Source organism: Gorilla gorilla, chromosome 1 (assembly GCF_029281585.2).
Source record: "Gorilla gorilla gorilla isolate KB3781 chromosome 1, NHGRI_mGorGor1-v2.1_pri, whole genome shotgun sequence".
Classification (NCBI taxonomy): domain Eukaryota; kingdom Metazoa; phylum Chordata; class Mammalia; order Primates; family Hominidae; genus Gorilla; species Gorilla gorilla.
Window position 1 is genome coordinate 141,200,615 of NC_073224.2, and position 14,752 is coordinate 141,215,366.

Genomic DNA, 14,752 nt, shown 5'->3' on the forward strand with positions numbered 1-14,752 from the left:
GCCAGGTAAAGCATACGAGAGTCAGAACGTTTTGTTGTATCAGAAGCAAAGAGGTGATCAAAATGATGTGAACATATCAAAAGGGCATAGAAGCCAGCTTGAAGATGGTCCCACTCATCAAATTTGGGTAACTCGTGCATCAAAACAAGTAATGATAATAAAACCCACGTCTTAAAATAAAAACAAATTCATACATGAATAAATTGAAAGTTAAAGTACGATAAGGCATGGGATCATCAGTCTCAAAGACGCTCCCCACAAAACACTTACTAATTACATTGGAAAAAGAGTGATTTTTATAGTGGAGAAGCTGGACGGACATTGCCTTAATCAGTGATCAAAGGGCGCAGAATCATTAATGGGACAAATAAACATCATATACTACCTAAAAGGAATCAATGAAAGGATCATAGTAACACTTAAGTGACATTCCCGTCAAAGACTGATAATATAAATCTAAGCTTAAGGAAATATGAAACAAGTTAAAATAGGAGGCATTCTACAAAATAATCTTCAAATGTAGAATGGCCATGAAAGTTAAGGGAAGATGAAAGACTGTTCCAGACTGAAGGAGACATCTAACTAAATACTGTCAAAAAAACATTAGAGAACTGGTGAAACTTGAATGGGTCTGAGCATTTGATAATATAAATATATCAATAATTTATTGATATTGATGGTTGTACTATAGTTATATAGGAAAATATTCTTGTTTGTAAGAAACACACTATTCAAAGGTTATTAGATTTACAACTTATTCTCCAATGGTTCAAAAGAAATGCAGGTCTTTGAAGCGTACTTGCAAATTTTCTGTAAGTTTGTCCCTTTGAAATAAATTTAAAAACATGTAACATATCAAATCACAACTCTTCCCCACTTGAAACCCTTCAGGGGCTCTCCATTGCAAACAGAAGAAAACTCAAGGCCTACACATTCTTCGTCCGCTCGCTTTCAGTCCTCATGCCATAGTGCTGCGCCTCTGTCCTTCATATTCTAGCTACTTGCAACCTAACAAACTTCCTGGAACATGTGAATTCATTCTCATTTCAGAGGATCATGGCTTTTCCTCCTTCTTCCAACAATGGTGCTCCAGAATTTGGATCAATGGCCCCTTATGATGATTCAGCTCTCTTCTCAAGGTCATCTCCTCAGAAAGGCCTTCTCTGATTACTCTAGATACTTCCCCTCCTGGTATTCTTTATCATATTACCCTGTTTTATTCTCTTTATAGCACTAATCACAGTCTAAAATTATCATATTAATTTTTTTACTTATTTTCAGCATCCTTCCACTAGAGAATAAGCTCCTAGGGAGACGGGCTTTTTCAGTCTTCTTAAGGAGCTAAGAACTATTTGCTGATTGACTCTCTAGGACTCAATTTTCCCATCCACAAAAATGGGAACAAATTACTACCTATCTCACAGGATTAGACATTGGCTGATATATGTGAATGCTTAGCATAGTGCCTGGCATACAACATGTACTAAACAGGTATTAAATATGCTTATAAAATGAAAACACTAGTTTGGGTCTAGAAATTCTCTGAAAGTTGAATGGCCATGTGATTGGGGCATTGACACGCCTCTAAATTGACTACTGACTAAGATTCACCAGAGAGAAAAGGCTTACTCTCCAAAGTCTACTAATTATACAACTATACCTCATTTTATTGTACTGTGCTTTTCTGTGCTTTGCAGATATTCCATTTTTTTTTCCTAACAAATTGAAGCTTTGTGACAACCCTGCACTGAGTAAGCCTACCAGCATCATTTTTCCAACATGTGCTTACTTCACGTGTCTGTGTCACATTTTGGTAATTCTTACAACACTTCAAACTTTTTCATTATTATCATATCTGTGATGGTGATCTGTGATAAGCAGTCTTTGATGTTACCACTGTAATTTGGAAGGGGGGCGGGAATTGTGTCCATATAAAGTAGTGAATCTAATCCATAAATGTGTATGTTCTGACTGTATCACTGACCATTCTCCTGTCTCTGTTCCTCTCCTTCGTATTCCCTGAGACAATAATATTGAAATATGACCAATTAATAACCCTACAATGGCTTTTACGTGTTCAAGTGAAAGAAAGAATTGAGCATCTCTTACTTTAAATCAAAAGCTACAAATGATTAAACTTAGTGAGGAAGGCATTTCAAAAGCTGAGACTGGCTGCAAGCTAGGCCTCTTGCACAGAACAGTTAGACAAGTTCTGAATGCAAAGAAAAAGTTCTTGGAAGAAATAAAAATGCTATTCCAATAAACACATGAATTATAAGAAAGCAAAAAAAAAAAGCCTTATTGCTGATATGGAGAAAGTTTTAGTGGTCTGAATAGAAGCTCAAACCAGCCATAACATTCCCTTAAGCCAACGCCTAATCCAAAGCAATGCCCTAACTCTTCAATTTTATGAAGGCTGGGAGAAGTGAGGAAGCTGGAGAGGAAATGTTTGAAGCTAGCAGAGATTGGTTCACTAGGTTTAAGGAAAGAAGCTGTCTTCGTGAGATAAAAATGCCAGATGAAGCAACAAATGCTGATGTACAAGTTATAACAAGTTATCCAGAAGATCTAACTATGATCATTGATAAGGATGGCTACACTACAAACAACAGATTTTCAACATAGACAAGTTTTTTTTTTTTTTTTCCTGAGACAGAGTTTCTCTCTTGTTGCCCAGGCTGGAGTGCAATGGCACGATCTCGGCTCACTACAACCTCTGCCTCCTAGGTTAAGCAATTCTCCTGCCTTAGCCTCCCGGGTAGCTGGCATTACAGGCATGTGCCACTATGTCTGGCTAATTTTGTATTTTTAGTAGAGACAGGGTTCTCCATTTCGAACTCCCAACCTCAGGTGATGTGCCCGCCTCAGCCTCCCAAAGTGCTGGGATTACAGGTGTGAGCCACTGTGCCCAGCTGACAAAAGTTTTATATTGGAGGAAGATGCTATCTAAGACTTTCATAGCTAGAGAGGAAAAGTCAATGCCTAGCTTCAAAGGACAGCCTGACTCTCTTGTTAGGAGCTAATGTAGTTGGTGATTTTAAGTTGAAGCCAATGTCCATTTACCATTCTGATAATCCTAGTGCCCTAAAGAATTACTCTAAATCTACTCTGCCTGTGCTCTATACCTGAAATAACAAAGCCTGGATGACAGAGTTATCTGTTTATAGTATGGTTTACTGAATATTTTAAGCCCACTCTTGAGATCTACTGCTCAGGAAAAAAGATTCCTTTCAAAATATTACTGTTTATTGACAATGTACTTGGTCACTGAAAAACTCTGACGGAAATGTACAAGGGAATTAATACTGCCTTCATGCCAGCTAATGTAACTTCCATAGTCCATGAGTCAATGAGTCATTTAGACTTTTGAGTCTTATTATTTAAGAAATACATTTTGTAAGGCTGTAGCTGCCATAGATTGTGATTCCCTTGACGGAACTGAGTAAACTGAAAATCTTCTGGAAAGAATACACCATTCTAGATTCCATGAAAAATATATGGGATTCATGGGAACAGACCAAAATATTAACATTTATAGGAATTTGGAAGAAGTTGATTCTAACTCTTATAGATGACTTTGAGCAAAGGGTTCAAGACTTCAGTGGAGGAAGTAACTGCAGGTGTGGCAGAAATAGTAGAGAATTATAATTAGAAGTAGAGCCTGAAGAGATAACTGAATTGCTATAATCTCATGATAGAATTTGAACAGATGAGAAGTTGCTTCTTATGGATGAGCAAAGAAAGTGATTTCTTGAGGCGGGATCTACTCCTGGTGAAGATGCTGTGAGTATTCTTAAAATGACAACAAAGAACTCAGAATATTATGAAAACTTAGTTGATACAGCAGTGGCAAGTTTTGAAAGGATTGGCTCCAATTTCAAAAGCAGTTCTGTGGGTAAAATGCTATCAAACGACACTGCATGCTACGGGGAATTCACTGGTGAAAGGAAAATCAATCTCTGCAGCAAACTTCCTTGTTCTCATATTTTAAGAAATTGCCATAGCTACCCCAATCTTCACCAACCACCACGTGATCAGTCAGCAGCCATCAACATAAAGGAAAGACACTCTACCAGCAAAAAGATTACAGCTCTCTGAAGGCTCATATGATCATTAGCATTTTTAACAATGACATCTTTTTTAACTAAATTATGTACATTTTTTACACATAATGCTATTGCATATTTAATAGACTACAGTATAGTGCAAACATAACTTTTATATCCACTGGGAAGCCAAAAATTTCTTGTGACTTGCTTTATTGTGGCAGTCTGAAACTGAACACAGTATATCCAAGGTATGCCTGTAATAAATCAAAATGCATTTAATTTAATATATCAAATGTACTAGAGGAAAACTACTGGTTCTCTATTTGGTGGGAATACAATTTTTGATTTTTAGTACTAAACTATTTATACTTCAGGCCAGTCCTGTAATCCCAGCACTTTGGGAGGTCAAGGCAGGCGGATCACTTGAGGTCAGGAGTTCGAGATCCAGCCCGGCCAACATGGCGAAACCCTGTCTCTACTAAAAATACAAAAATTAGCTGGGCGTGGTGGCATGTACCTGTAATCCCCACTACTTGGGAGGCTGAGGCAGGAGAATCACTTGAACCCGGGAGACAGAGGTTGCAGTGAGCCAAGATCGCGCCATTGCCCTCCACCCTGGGTGACAGAGCTAGATTCTGTCTCAAAATAATAACTATTTATACTTTAAATAATGTTTTATAACACCATGATGAATTATCTAACATTTTACATATTCATACTATAACTTACCAAAATTTTTACTAACACAAGTCCTAGATTTATAAACGTTAATTCATCTTCAAAAAAAATTCTTTAAGCATAATTTCTGCATGTTAATGGATAAAGAATAATTAATGTCTGATTAAGGTCACAAGTTAAACAAAAGTGAATCAAAGCCTTCTCCTGGCTTCTAATTCCTAGTGTGTTACTGCTCTAAGCATTATGAAATATTTATTAAGTGCCCAGGCAGGGCCAGGAGTGAAAGAGATATGTAAGACAGATCCTTAGGACATATTTCTTATTAACAAAAAGTCTAAATTAAAAAGAAATTGAATCTGGTTTGAGTTTCTATGTACGAAAGCTATTTAAACTTTCTATCTACGGCAGGCAAACCCCATAAAACACACCACAAATCCAAAGGACACCGTAAGCAGAATTTCTTAAAACCCTGAGAAGAAATGACTGGAATTTTAAACTACCCCTTTTACTTGTCCATCTGTTACTTTTTCGGTTGCAGTTAAGGCAACAGAAAAAAAAAATCTTCCTAGAGAAAGACACAGAGCTTAGTCTTTCTTTAGAAATTATCTGCAACATTGTTACACTGCCTCTCTTTTTCCACAGTCTTTGTCTTCTTCCTTCTTCTCCCCTTTCACCCTCACCCACCACAAACATACACAGGCCTTATTCATCAAGACTGTACATTTTTATGTTCTACTTTCAAATTAGCAAACCTTAATATGTAGTTACTTCTCTAAGCAAATTTCATTGGTAAAATTTTGAAAATAGTACGGTATTTTTCACCTCACCCTCTAATATCTCTTGACAAGTTTTCTGGGTAATGGTTACATGAGTCATTCTGTGTTCAGGTTTGTGTTCATAACAGACATGCTGCGGTTTATGAATTTCAAAAGAAATGACTAAAAACACACTTGGGCAGGGTGGGTCACAATATGTTGTAAGAAATGTGTGGTCTTTAAAATGATTTGGAATACTTTACCTCTAGTTCTTATTAATTTGTTTCTAATTTATTCCTTATTAGATTCCATATTCCATATAAGAGAGCTTCCACAATTGTACTCTACAAGTTTAAAGACAGAAAGTAAAGACATTAGTGCAATGAGAACATGAGAGTAAGGAAAAAAACAAGGTAAAGCCAAGCGTGAGTTTGACACAAAAAAGACACACTTGCTAGACAGAAGTGGATCAGAATTGGGAATCTCAATAGTCTAGTAACTACTGTAAAAAGTGAGATAAATGGGATAAGATCAGGTATAAAACCCAAGATGTGTATAAGCTGAAAATACACTAGCTACTCAGGAGAAATGAAACCATATTGCTGGTGCTGAGATGTAAATGAAAGCTTTCTCATGAGGTCTCATAAAAGAAAAATATAAAATAGTGCTGTTGATGTTTATCATAAATAGATTTATAGTTCTCCTTAAAATGTCCTTCTGATGCATCAATGGTACAACATCGAGTGAGTTGAGTTAAAATAATTCCGTAGGAGTCCAAAGCACAACCTCTGAATAGTCTGCATAAATTCAGATACAATTTAAAGTATCTATGCAACTGCCTAGAGCGACCAGGTAGGGCAAATGGGAGTGGTCACTACACAGCTAAAGCTAATTGCTGCCTTGCTTTTTCTTTTTTCTTATTTTAACACTGTGGAGGTCTCAGAAGCAGGACTGCAGTTAACACTTTCCAAACTTTGATCTAGAAGAATGAAACTAATATATACTTCAAAGAAAGTTCCTTTAACATTGTTTATAGAAATATTTACAATCTAATCCTGGTTAGGCACTGGGCTAAGGTTTCAATATGCTCATTTAACAACACTCTACGGAAGGCATTACCCACATCTCTCACAGTTGAGTAAACTAAAGTATGGAGAATGTTAAGGAACTTGGCCCAGAACTACGAAGGCAGTAAATGGCCTCTGCCACAAAATGATGTGCTTTAAATTACACACAACTCTGCAACTGGGATTAAGACCTTATATTAAATACTTTACAGAGACTGCTCTGTTGGGAATTGGCCAGGGGCACAAAAATAAATGACAGAGAGAAAAATCCAATATGGTAAAATTCCAACCAGAGATCTCAGGCTCAACAGACTCCTATTCATAAGGTAGATATGGTGATTTTTGGAATTTAATCAAATATTCATTATTATCCTTTACAAGTTTATATAAATAGGAGAACACAGTTTTGCTTTTGTACCTACCACTCAAGCCAATGAAGCCTTGAATGAGACAGGGCTGCCCGAGAAGACAGAAAGGGAGAGGAATTCTAGGCACTCCCTGGTACTTTCTTCTGGGAGGAGCTGGCTGCTGAGGGCCTTCTTGATTACAGCATCACTCATGCACCATTCCAAATTCCCCGCCAGCTGTGTGTGTGCAAATCCACTACCCTGCTGCACTGTCTGTGACCAGCATTTATTAGTGTTTTACCCAGAATCCATCCTCTACTCTCCACATTACGTTCTGCAAAGGCCCCAGTTTTTTCAGGTACCTGTAACTGGGTGTATATTGTAGCTGATAAGTAAATTCTGATGGCCACATTCCCACTCCATGTGACTGGTTTGATCCTGACTTTTCACAATTCTGACCAATAAGGTTTGAGGAAATGTCAGCCAGGTGCCTTTTAGGATAAACTGATAAAAGGAAATATGCAAGAAAAAAAGCCTCTTTTCATCCCACTGGACACTGTCATGTTCTTTACTGCTGTGTATGTGTGTATATGTATACATGTGTGGATGGATATGTATCTGTGCGTGAGAGACAGACACATAGCTGTAAACAGACAAAAAGAAGCAGAGTAGAAAATAGATTATATTAGGAAATGAGGCATATAGAAAGGAATAATTTGTAAAAAGTTCAGGAGAGAAGTGAGCCAGAAAATATTTAAGAAAAGGAAGAAGCAACCTTCACCTCTGATCACAAGCAAGGCTCGCTATGTCAAAATTATTTCTTTAAAGCTTCCTAGAATTAGAGAGAAGGCAGTCTTGCTCTGTGCACCATTTATACACTACCAAGATCATCTGAAAATTAATAACCTCTATTTAAGGATGAGAGTAAAACACCAGCCAAAAATAGCATGTCATACTGAATAAGGACCAGCTTGAATAATCTGGTATCTGTTTGTATCTACTGAATGTGGCTGTGCAAAATTCCAGACTATGATGATCTTATGAAAATGCATTTCTTTGCTCACATAGATATACTGCTAAACAGCTATGGCATTATATCTAGATCCAACTTTCCAATTCTATGCACATATTGCTAAATGTCAAATGTATTCATATTCATTTATATTTGAATGCTGCTTTGAGTGGAAAACTATAAATCATCCATTCAGAAATAAAAATAAAATAGATATGCAGTATTATTTAGCACCACAGATGAACCTTATTTATTTTACAGTTAAGCAGTGAAGTGAATAAGCATTTCCAAACAGAAGCTCTGACTCTGAAAACTTATAACAAAATGGCAAAACCCACAAGTTTCTCCAAATATCTGAGTTTCCTCATAATCTCAGTTATTATTATACCTTTATCATCCCAGTCAAAAATTATGACTTTCATAGGATGGTATCTATTACATTAAATATCTTCTTTACTGGTACACATAATGCAACTCAATTACTCTTGAAATATTTTAATTATCATATATCAAATTGTTTTTTGAAATGCTTCATAAATGGAGAAATGGTTTAAAAAGTTGGATGACCCTAATCAGATCTGTTTAGTTAATCTTACTGGTGCAATGATCTATCACCAGACAAAGCTACATCAAATTCTTTTCCTTCTCCTCATCAGCCAAAACTTCTGATTCTTCCATTATCATTCATCTCTTAATGTTGAAATATGCCAAGGCTCTGACAGGATAAAGTAAAGGCTCATACTTTAATGACCTTGACAAATCTTATAGCTTTAAATACCATCTATTTGCTAATAATTTCCAAATACATATCTTCAGCTGAACCTATGAATTTTTACATGTAACTCCCTACTCAATAGCTCCATTAGGTGACTAATAGGCAAATCAAACTTTACCTTTCCAAATCTGAGAAAATTATCTTCCCCATTAAACCTGTTGTTTCCAAAGTCTCCTCATCTCAATTAATGCCAACTACTACCTTCCAGTTGCTCTGTCTAAAACCTCAGAATCATCCTTGCCTCTCCTTATTGGCTCACGATCCACAGCCCATCAAACAGCAAACAGCTCTTCCTGTGAAATATACTCAGCTTCTGACCCCTTAACATCACTTCTGCTCTGGTCCAAGCTATTATGTCTCACTGGAAATACTTTAAGAGCTACTCTCCAGCTCTGGCTTTCCTCCATCCCATGCACATACCACATGCACATCATCTTGTGCTTTCTCTAAGCACAATAATCATCTTGTAACTTAAATATGATTATGTTACTCCTCTGTTCAACTATTTTCCTATCTCACTGAGACCAAAACCTTATAAAGCTCTATATGGTCTAACCCCTGGTTAGACCTGACTTCATTTCCCACAACTATTCTACTTGCTCACTTCATTTCTGCAACACTGGTCTTCTTGCTTCTTCTGGAATGTACAAGCATACTTTCATTGTGCATGTACTGTCCCCTCTGCCTGAAAGGCTCTTCCCCCAGGTACACATATTACTAAAACATTACCTCCTTGGTGAATATTTTACTGACCCCTAATCCTAAATTGCACTGCTCCTCAACACTCTGTCTCCTCCACGCTTATCACTATATGATAATATATTATAAATTTTAATTATTTACTCTTTTTTTAACCCACTAAAACATAAGCCTCATGAGGACCTGGTTTCTTTCCCCAGTGCTGGGAACAGTGACGTTCATATGGTAAATAGTCAATTAACTTTGCTGAAACGTTTTTGTTGAATACCTCTACCTTAAATATCATCTTATCATTATGTAAAGCTGCACACCTCCAAATTTCTTCTTCACTTTTTATCCTGTAGCTCAGTGTAGAGAGCCACGATCTGCCCTGCTGCAAGTTAGAAATGTTAGTTATTAACAACTTGAAACATTGGCTGCCCTTCATTCTTTAAGTGATGTGGATTCTACCCTCTGCCTACGTCTTTCTCATATTAACTCTACTCTGCAACTCCACTGCCACCTCTTCAGTTCAGGTTCCCACTGGATCCATACTGAGCAAAGGATAAAGTACATATTTCTCAACCTGACAGATAAGGCCTCCTTCCCACCTGACTATGGTCCATCTTTAAGTCACATCCCCTCTTCCTTACTGTACCCTCCCCTCCACAAACCAATCTGGTTTAATCAATTTAGCATGCTTTTTGAGCTTCTAAAGCTTTTCATAATACCCATTCTATCTGAAATATTCCTTGTGCTTTGCAATGAATAATTCCATAGTCATTTTATAGGACCAATCTCAAACATTACCTCTATACTGTTATCAAAATGACAACAGCTAAAAGCTACTGAGTGCTTACCACGATCCAAGCAATTTATTTGCATTACATAATTTAATCCTTAAACAAGCCTATTAGAAAGGTACTAATAATTTCCTCAACTTATACATGATAAAATGAGGCTGAAAGAAGTTAGAAAACTTGTCCTGGGTCACAAAATTCATAAACAGGTAAGCTAGGATTTGATCTTTGATTTATCAAGTTCCAAAGCTTAGATGACAAAACTCTACACGAACAGCTGAACTGACCTTCAAATGAATATTCCGAATGTCTTTACTGACTTAGGTAATTTTGAAACCATTAATTTTATTGCTGTGAGATAAGAACTACAAACCACAAACTCTAAGAAGGAGCCACTTTGCAACTAACCATGTAATGTATCAGGGACTCACTGTCAGATATTATTTTAGTTTGCAGAAAAACACATACCTTTTGTGGGTATATCTGTGTGATAAGAAAAAGTAACTGTAATGCCATTATTGTTCAAATGCAGGATTATAGGCAAGGTAAAAAGACCAGAGCCCTTGTATTTGCATGCCACAAAACCCACACAAAGGTCACCTGACATAGTCAAATGTCCTCTGGAATGTTACGTAACTGCTGTCTTTCTATCCAATAACTATAACTCCTCTAATCTTTGCTTTTCTTACTAGAGCTTCATTTCACTGACCTTTTCATTATCAGTTGCTTTGCTGGGTTTGCACGTAGCATCCCACCCAAAGGTGACTTCGATGGAGTCTCTGAAGCCTGCCCCAATGTCTCCATAGAAATGGCCCCTGGGTTGTCTCCAAAATGGCCCTGTCTGAGTTGCCATGGTAAACAACCAGGCAGACAGCTATATTCAGTTCTCTGCCAGGGTCGCCATGGTGACTGCAAAGGATGGCTCCTTAGAAGGACCTCACAAGGGCACGTTGCCATGGTGACCCTATCCTGCATATTTCTAAGCAACTTCCTTTCAGTCTTTCTGTGACCAATCAAGGCTGGTTCATTTTTAGAGTAACTCTGGTAGATTTCTCCCAAAGATACCATCATAAGGCACAGGGATTTTAAAAGTGAGAAGGCCTATAAACAAATTAATTATTTGAAAATATAAACAGTTCCATTCACAAATCATTAACTCAGTCTCCATAAACTTTAGGAAAAATTTGTTTTGATGATAAACAAAAAAATACCTGCAATGTCTCTGTTAAATGTGTCTGTTTTGAAACTTAATCAACCAAAAGTATCTTACAGAATATAATGCAGATAATTAAAGTTTCAAATTTTTCCAGTCTTACAATGTAGCAGCTACATGGGTATTAAACACTTTAGAGTAGACATGACACACACACCCAAGTGAAATCATAAATATATACTGATTAAGTTATAACAAAATATCAAAAAAATTTTTATACAGCAGAAGACAAAATATTTGCAAGCCCAGTGGAAAAATAATGTGGTTTTTTTTTAACTGAGTTGGGAAATCCCAGCCATATTTGGACCCTGGCTATTTTTTTCCTTGTGCTTTTGTGTTTGGAACAATCCCGATTAATCTTCTTTTCGTTTTAAAACATGAATACAGGCCATTCTTAACATATGCTTGGTTTTTCAGCCATGCTATTATTCTCCTGAAACTTTAAAATATTCTACTGTTTCTAGTATTTCATCAAGAGCAAAATTTTGTCTAACCACTAACTTCGATATCCTTAGTTACTTAACACCTAAAAACAAATTCTAAAATTCAAAAGATGCGATTACAATTTCTATACACATGTGCAGCCTTTCACAGTCAATTCTAATTGACTCTTAACTCTCTCTATATATAGTTAAGAACTATATGTATATACGTATATGTGTATATATACACATATGTGCACATATGTGTATATATACACATATGTGCATATATGTGTATATATACACATATGTGCATATATGTTTCTTAACTATATATATTGAGAGTGTTAGGAGTCAATTGTTTCTTATTAAATAGAAAAGGTTAATCTGGGGTTCTCGCTAAATAATAAAGATGAGTTTTCCCTTGAGCACTAGTTCCTCTAGTTCTACATTTTCTGTTATTCTCTCTCACAGATTCCTTTCTCCTATTCTGTCTACAGCAGCCCACCACACCCCACTCACATTCCACTGGAGAGAACAGAATTTCAGTTAATATACATAGTCAAAAAACGTGAGAATAATTCATAGTATAATAATTCTAAGTTGCATAGAGCCATGCAAGTTAGACTTCGTAGACACAAGGACTCTTTGTATTTGTACTCATCTTTTCTGGTTTTCACAATATTAATTAAATAATGAAATAATTGCACAGTCTGATTTTGTAGAGACTTCATGCTTCAAGCCTTCACTATGCTTGCACAAATCAGAGTAGTCACTGTGGCTTCCACTCATTCCTTCACTACATATTTATTGAGTGACTACCATGTGCCAGGCAGTGCACAAGGGCCTGGGAACACTCCAGTGAACAAATAAAAAAAATCTGCCCTTAAGGAGTTTCAATTATGGAGAGGGAAAGAGAGAGAAAAATATACAAAGAAAACTAATTAGGAAGTCATATGTTAGGAAGTGATTAAAGTTAGGGAGAAAATTAAAGCAGGGAGGGGGGATGCAGAATCCTTGGCCAGGTCAGGGCTGAGGAGGCTGCAATACTACAGATTTACAGGGAAGTTTCAAGGACTCCCCCACTCACCTGATGTAAGTGCACTCAATACTGTATTCAATAACAACTTAAATCCTTAAATTTAAAGCAAAATTTAAAAAATATTTCATAATGCACTCAGTAGAAGTTCGTTAGATTAAAAGTCCACTTTTCCCACTTCTATACCTGCTTTCTGATAGGCAGGCACTGTCTGAGGCAGGCAAGAGACATCATCACCTCCAATCCTATTCTGCATTTCAAGACCTATATATAAACTTAGGCAAATTACTCTACCTTTCAAGTGTCTTCTCACTTTTAAAATGAGAATAATTATTCCAACCTGATAGTATTACTCTGAAAATGCAAAGATACTAAAATATAAATATAAAAATACCATGGGTAAAATAATCTATATCTAGAATTTGCTTTAGAATACTTCAGTAAAAATTTAAAAATGAGGAGAGACAATAAAAAAAGTTGAGCCAAACGGTGAGAATTAATGAAGCCCAGTTACAAGTATATGAGAGCTCATTGTATTATTAGATCTCATTTTGTTTGAAAATTTCCATAATAAAATATCTTAAGGGAAAGATTAAACTTGCAAACACAAAGATATTCCCTTTCATAAAGATTTTAACAACACTTAGAAAAAGTATACAGGAACATTAATGTATATAAATATCTCAAAAAACTATAAAAAAGTAGATTTACTTACAGAGTACTTACTAGCCTGGAATAATGCTAGCATTGCCTTTCATACTTTCTTCCAACACATTATCTCCTTTTTACAAAATTATACTTTCTTAATAGTATGAGACATAAGTCAGAAAGGCAGAAAACCATCATTGTTAAGCTTGTAGACTCACATGGTATCCAATGTATAACAGATTTTAGGAAGAAATTTTACTATAATTTGTTGAATGCTTAGAAACAATCATATAAGAAACAATCATGTAAGGACAATCATGTAAGGACAATCATGTAAGGACATTGCTAATAAAAATTTTAGACAATGAATTCTATATGATTGTATCAAGAAACTTAAAAACTTACCAGATCAGTATCTGCCTTTTTATAGGTCAAAGCTTCAACTTTGGAATCCAGTTCTGCTTGTATTTGGTCTCTTCTTTTCATAACACCCTTTACATTAAAACACACAGATAAAATAGGCTGTACTTAGTTTTAATAATCTTTCCTATAGCAAAAATATATATTTCAGAATATAAATAGCATCTCTTCCCCAAGCCATCAGTCATTTGGGGATATAATACATTTAAAAAGTTGTGTTGTTTTTTTTTTGTTACTCTCTAAAAACTAAATTGAAAGCAAGTATTTAAGAGGGTTTTTTTCCTATAAATGTTTTATTAGTTTTCCTAATGCACATTTTACCCATTTAAGCATTGTACATATGTACTACATTTGGTGGAATACGCATGTACAATTCTTCAAAAATAGTAAAGAGCAAAACAAACAAAAAATAGTAGAAGCACTGGAGAAATACGCTATGGCATAAACTAGTTACGGGTGGGATGTCACATGGACCATATCTACACTCTGTGGCAACCTTCTTACCTGACTCCAAAGGATCAGATAATCAAACAGGAAATTATGGTAGGAAATCAGAAAATTGAAGTATGCATTCATATACTAAGCATTTTATTTTAGCTCAAAATATAAAATATTCATCAGTTAGCCAAGCTTTGGATGAGAGATCATAGCCTCCTCTTTGATAGGAGTTTCATCTTGTTTTCTTGATTTCATGTTTCAGAGTTTTTAAACTTAAAGCACCCATGTGAAGAAATTTGAGTGCAGAATTCAACTACATCTTTCATTTTTGCCGAACTTTTACAATGTCTTTAAGTGATTCACATTTCTTCCAAGACATGTAACTTAGACTTTATGGATACAAGGATTCTT

The 14,752-nt window shown here is 35.9% G+C and overlaps 1 protein-coding gene across 5 annotated transcripts in view; it reads right to left on the reverse strand.

The window, feature by feature from the left end:
- The window catches only part of SNX7 (sorting nexin 7), a 102,433-nt gene that overhangs the window by 44,955 nt on the left and 42,726 nt on the right, over positions 1-14,752 (reverse strand). For 4 of the 5 annotated variants that reach the window (XM_055374226.2, XM_019034308.4, XM_031004850.3 and 1 more), the window contains one exon: positions 13,889-13,975. In XM_055374226.2, coding sequence (XP_055230201.2) covers positions 13,889-13,975 — 87 coding nt within the window. Of the gene's footprint in view, positions 1-2,305; positions 4,304-13,888; positions 13,976-14,752 lie in introns of those variants that run through there. The other variant, XM_055374286.2, reaches the window with a different exon arrangement.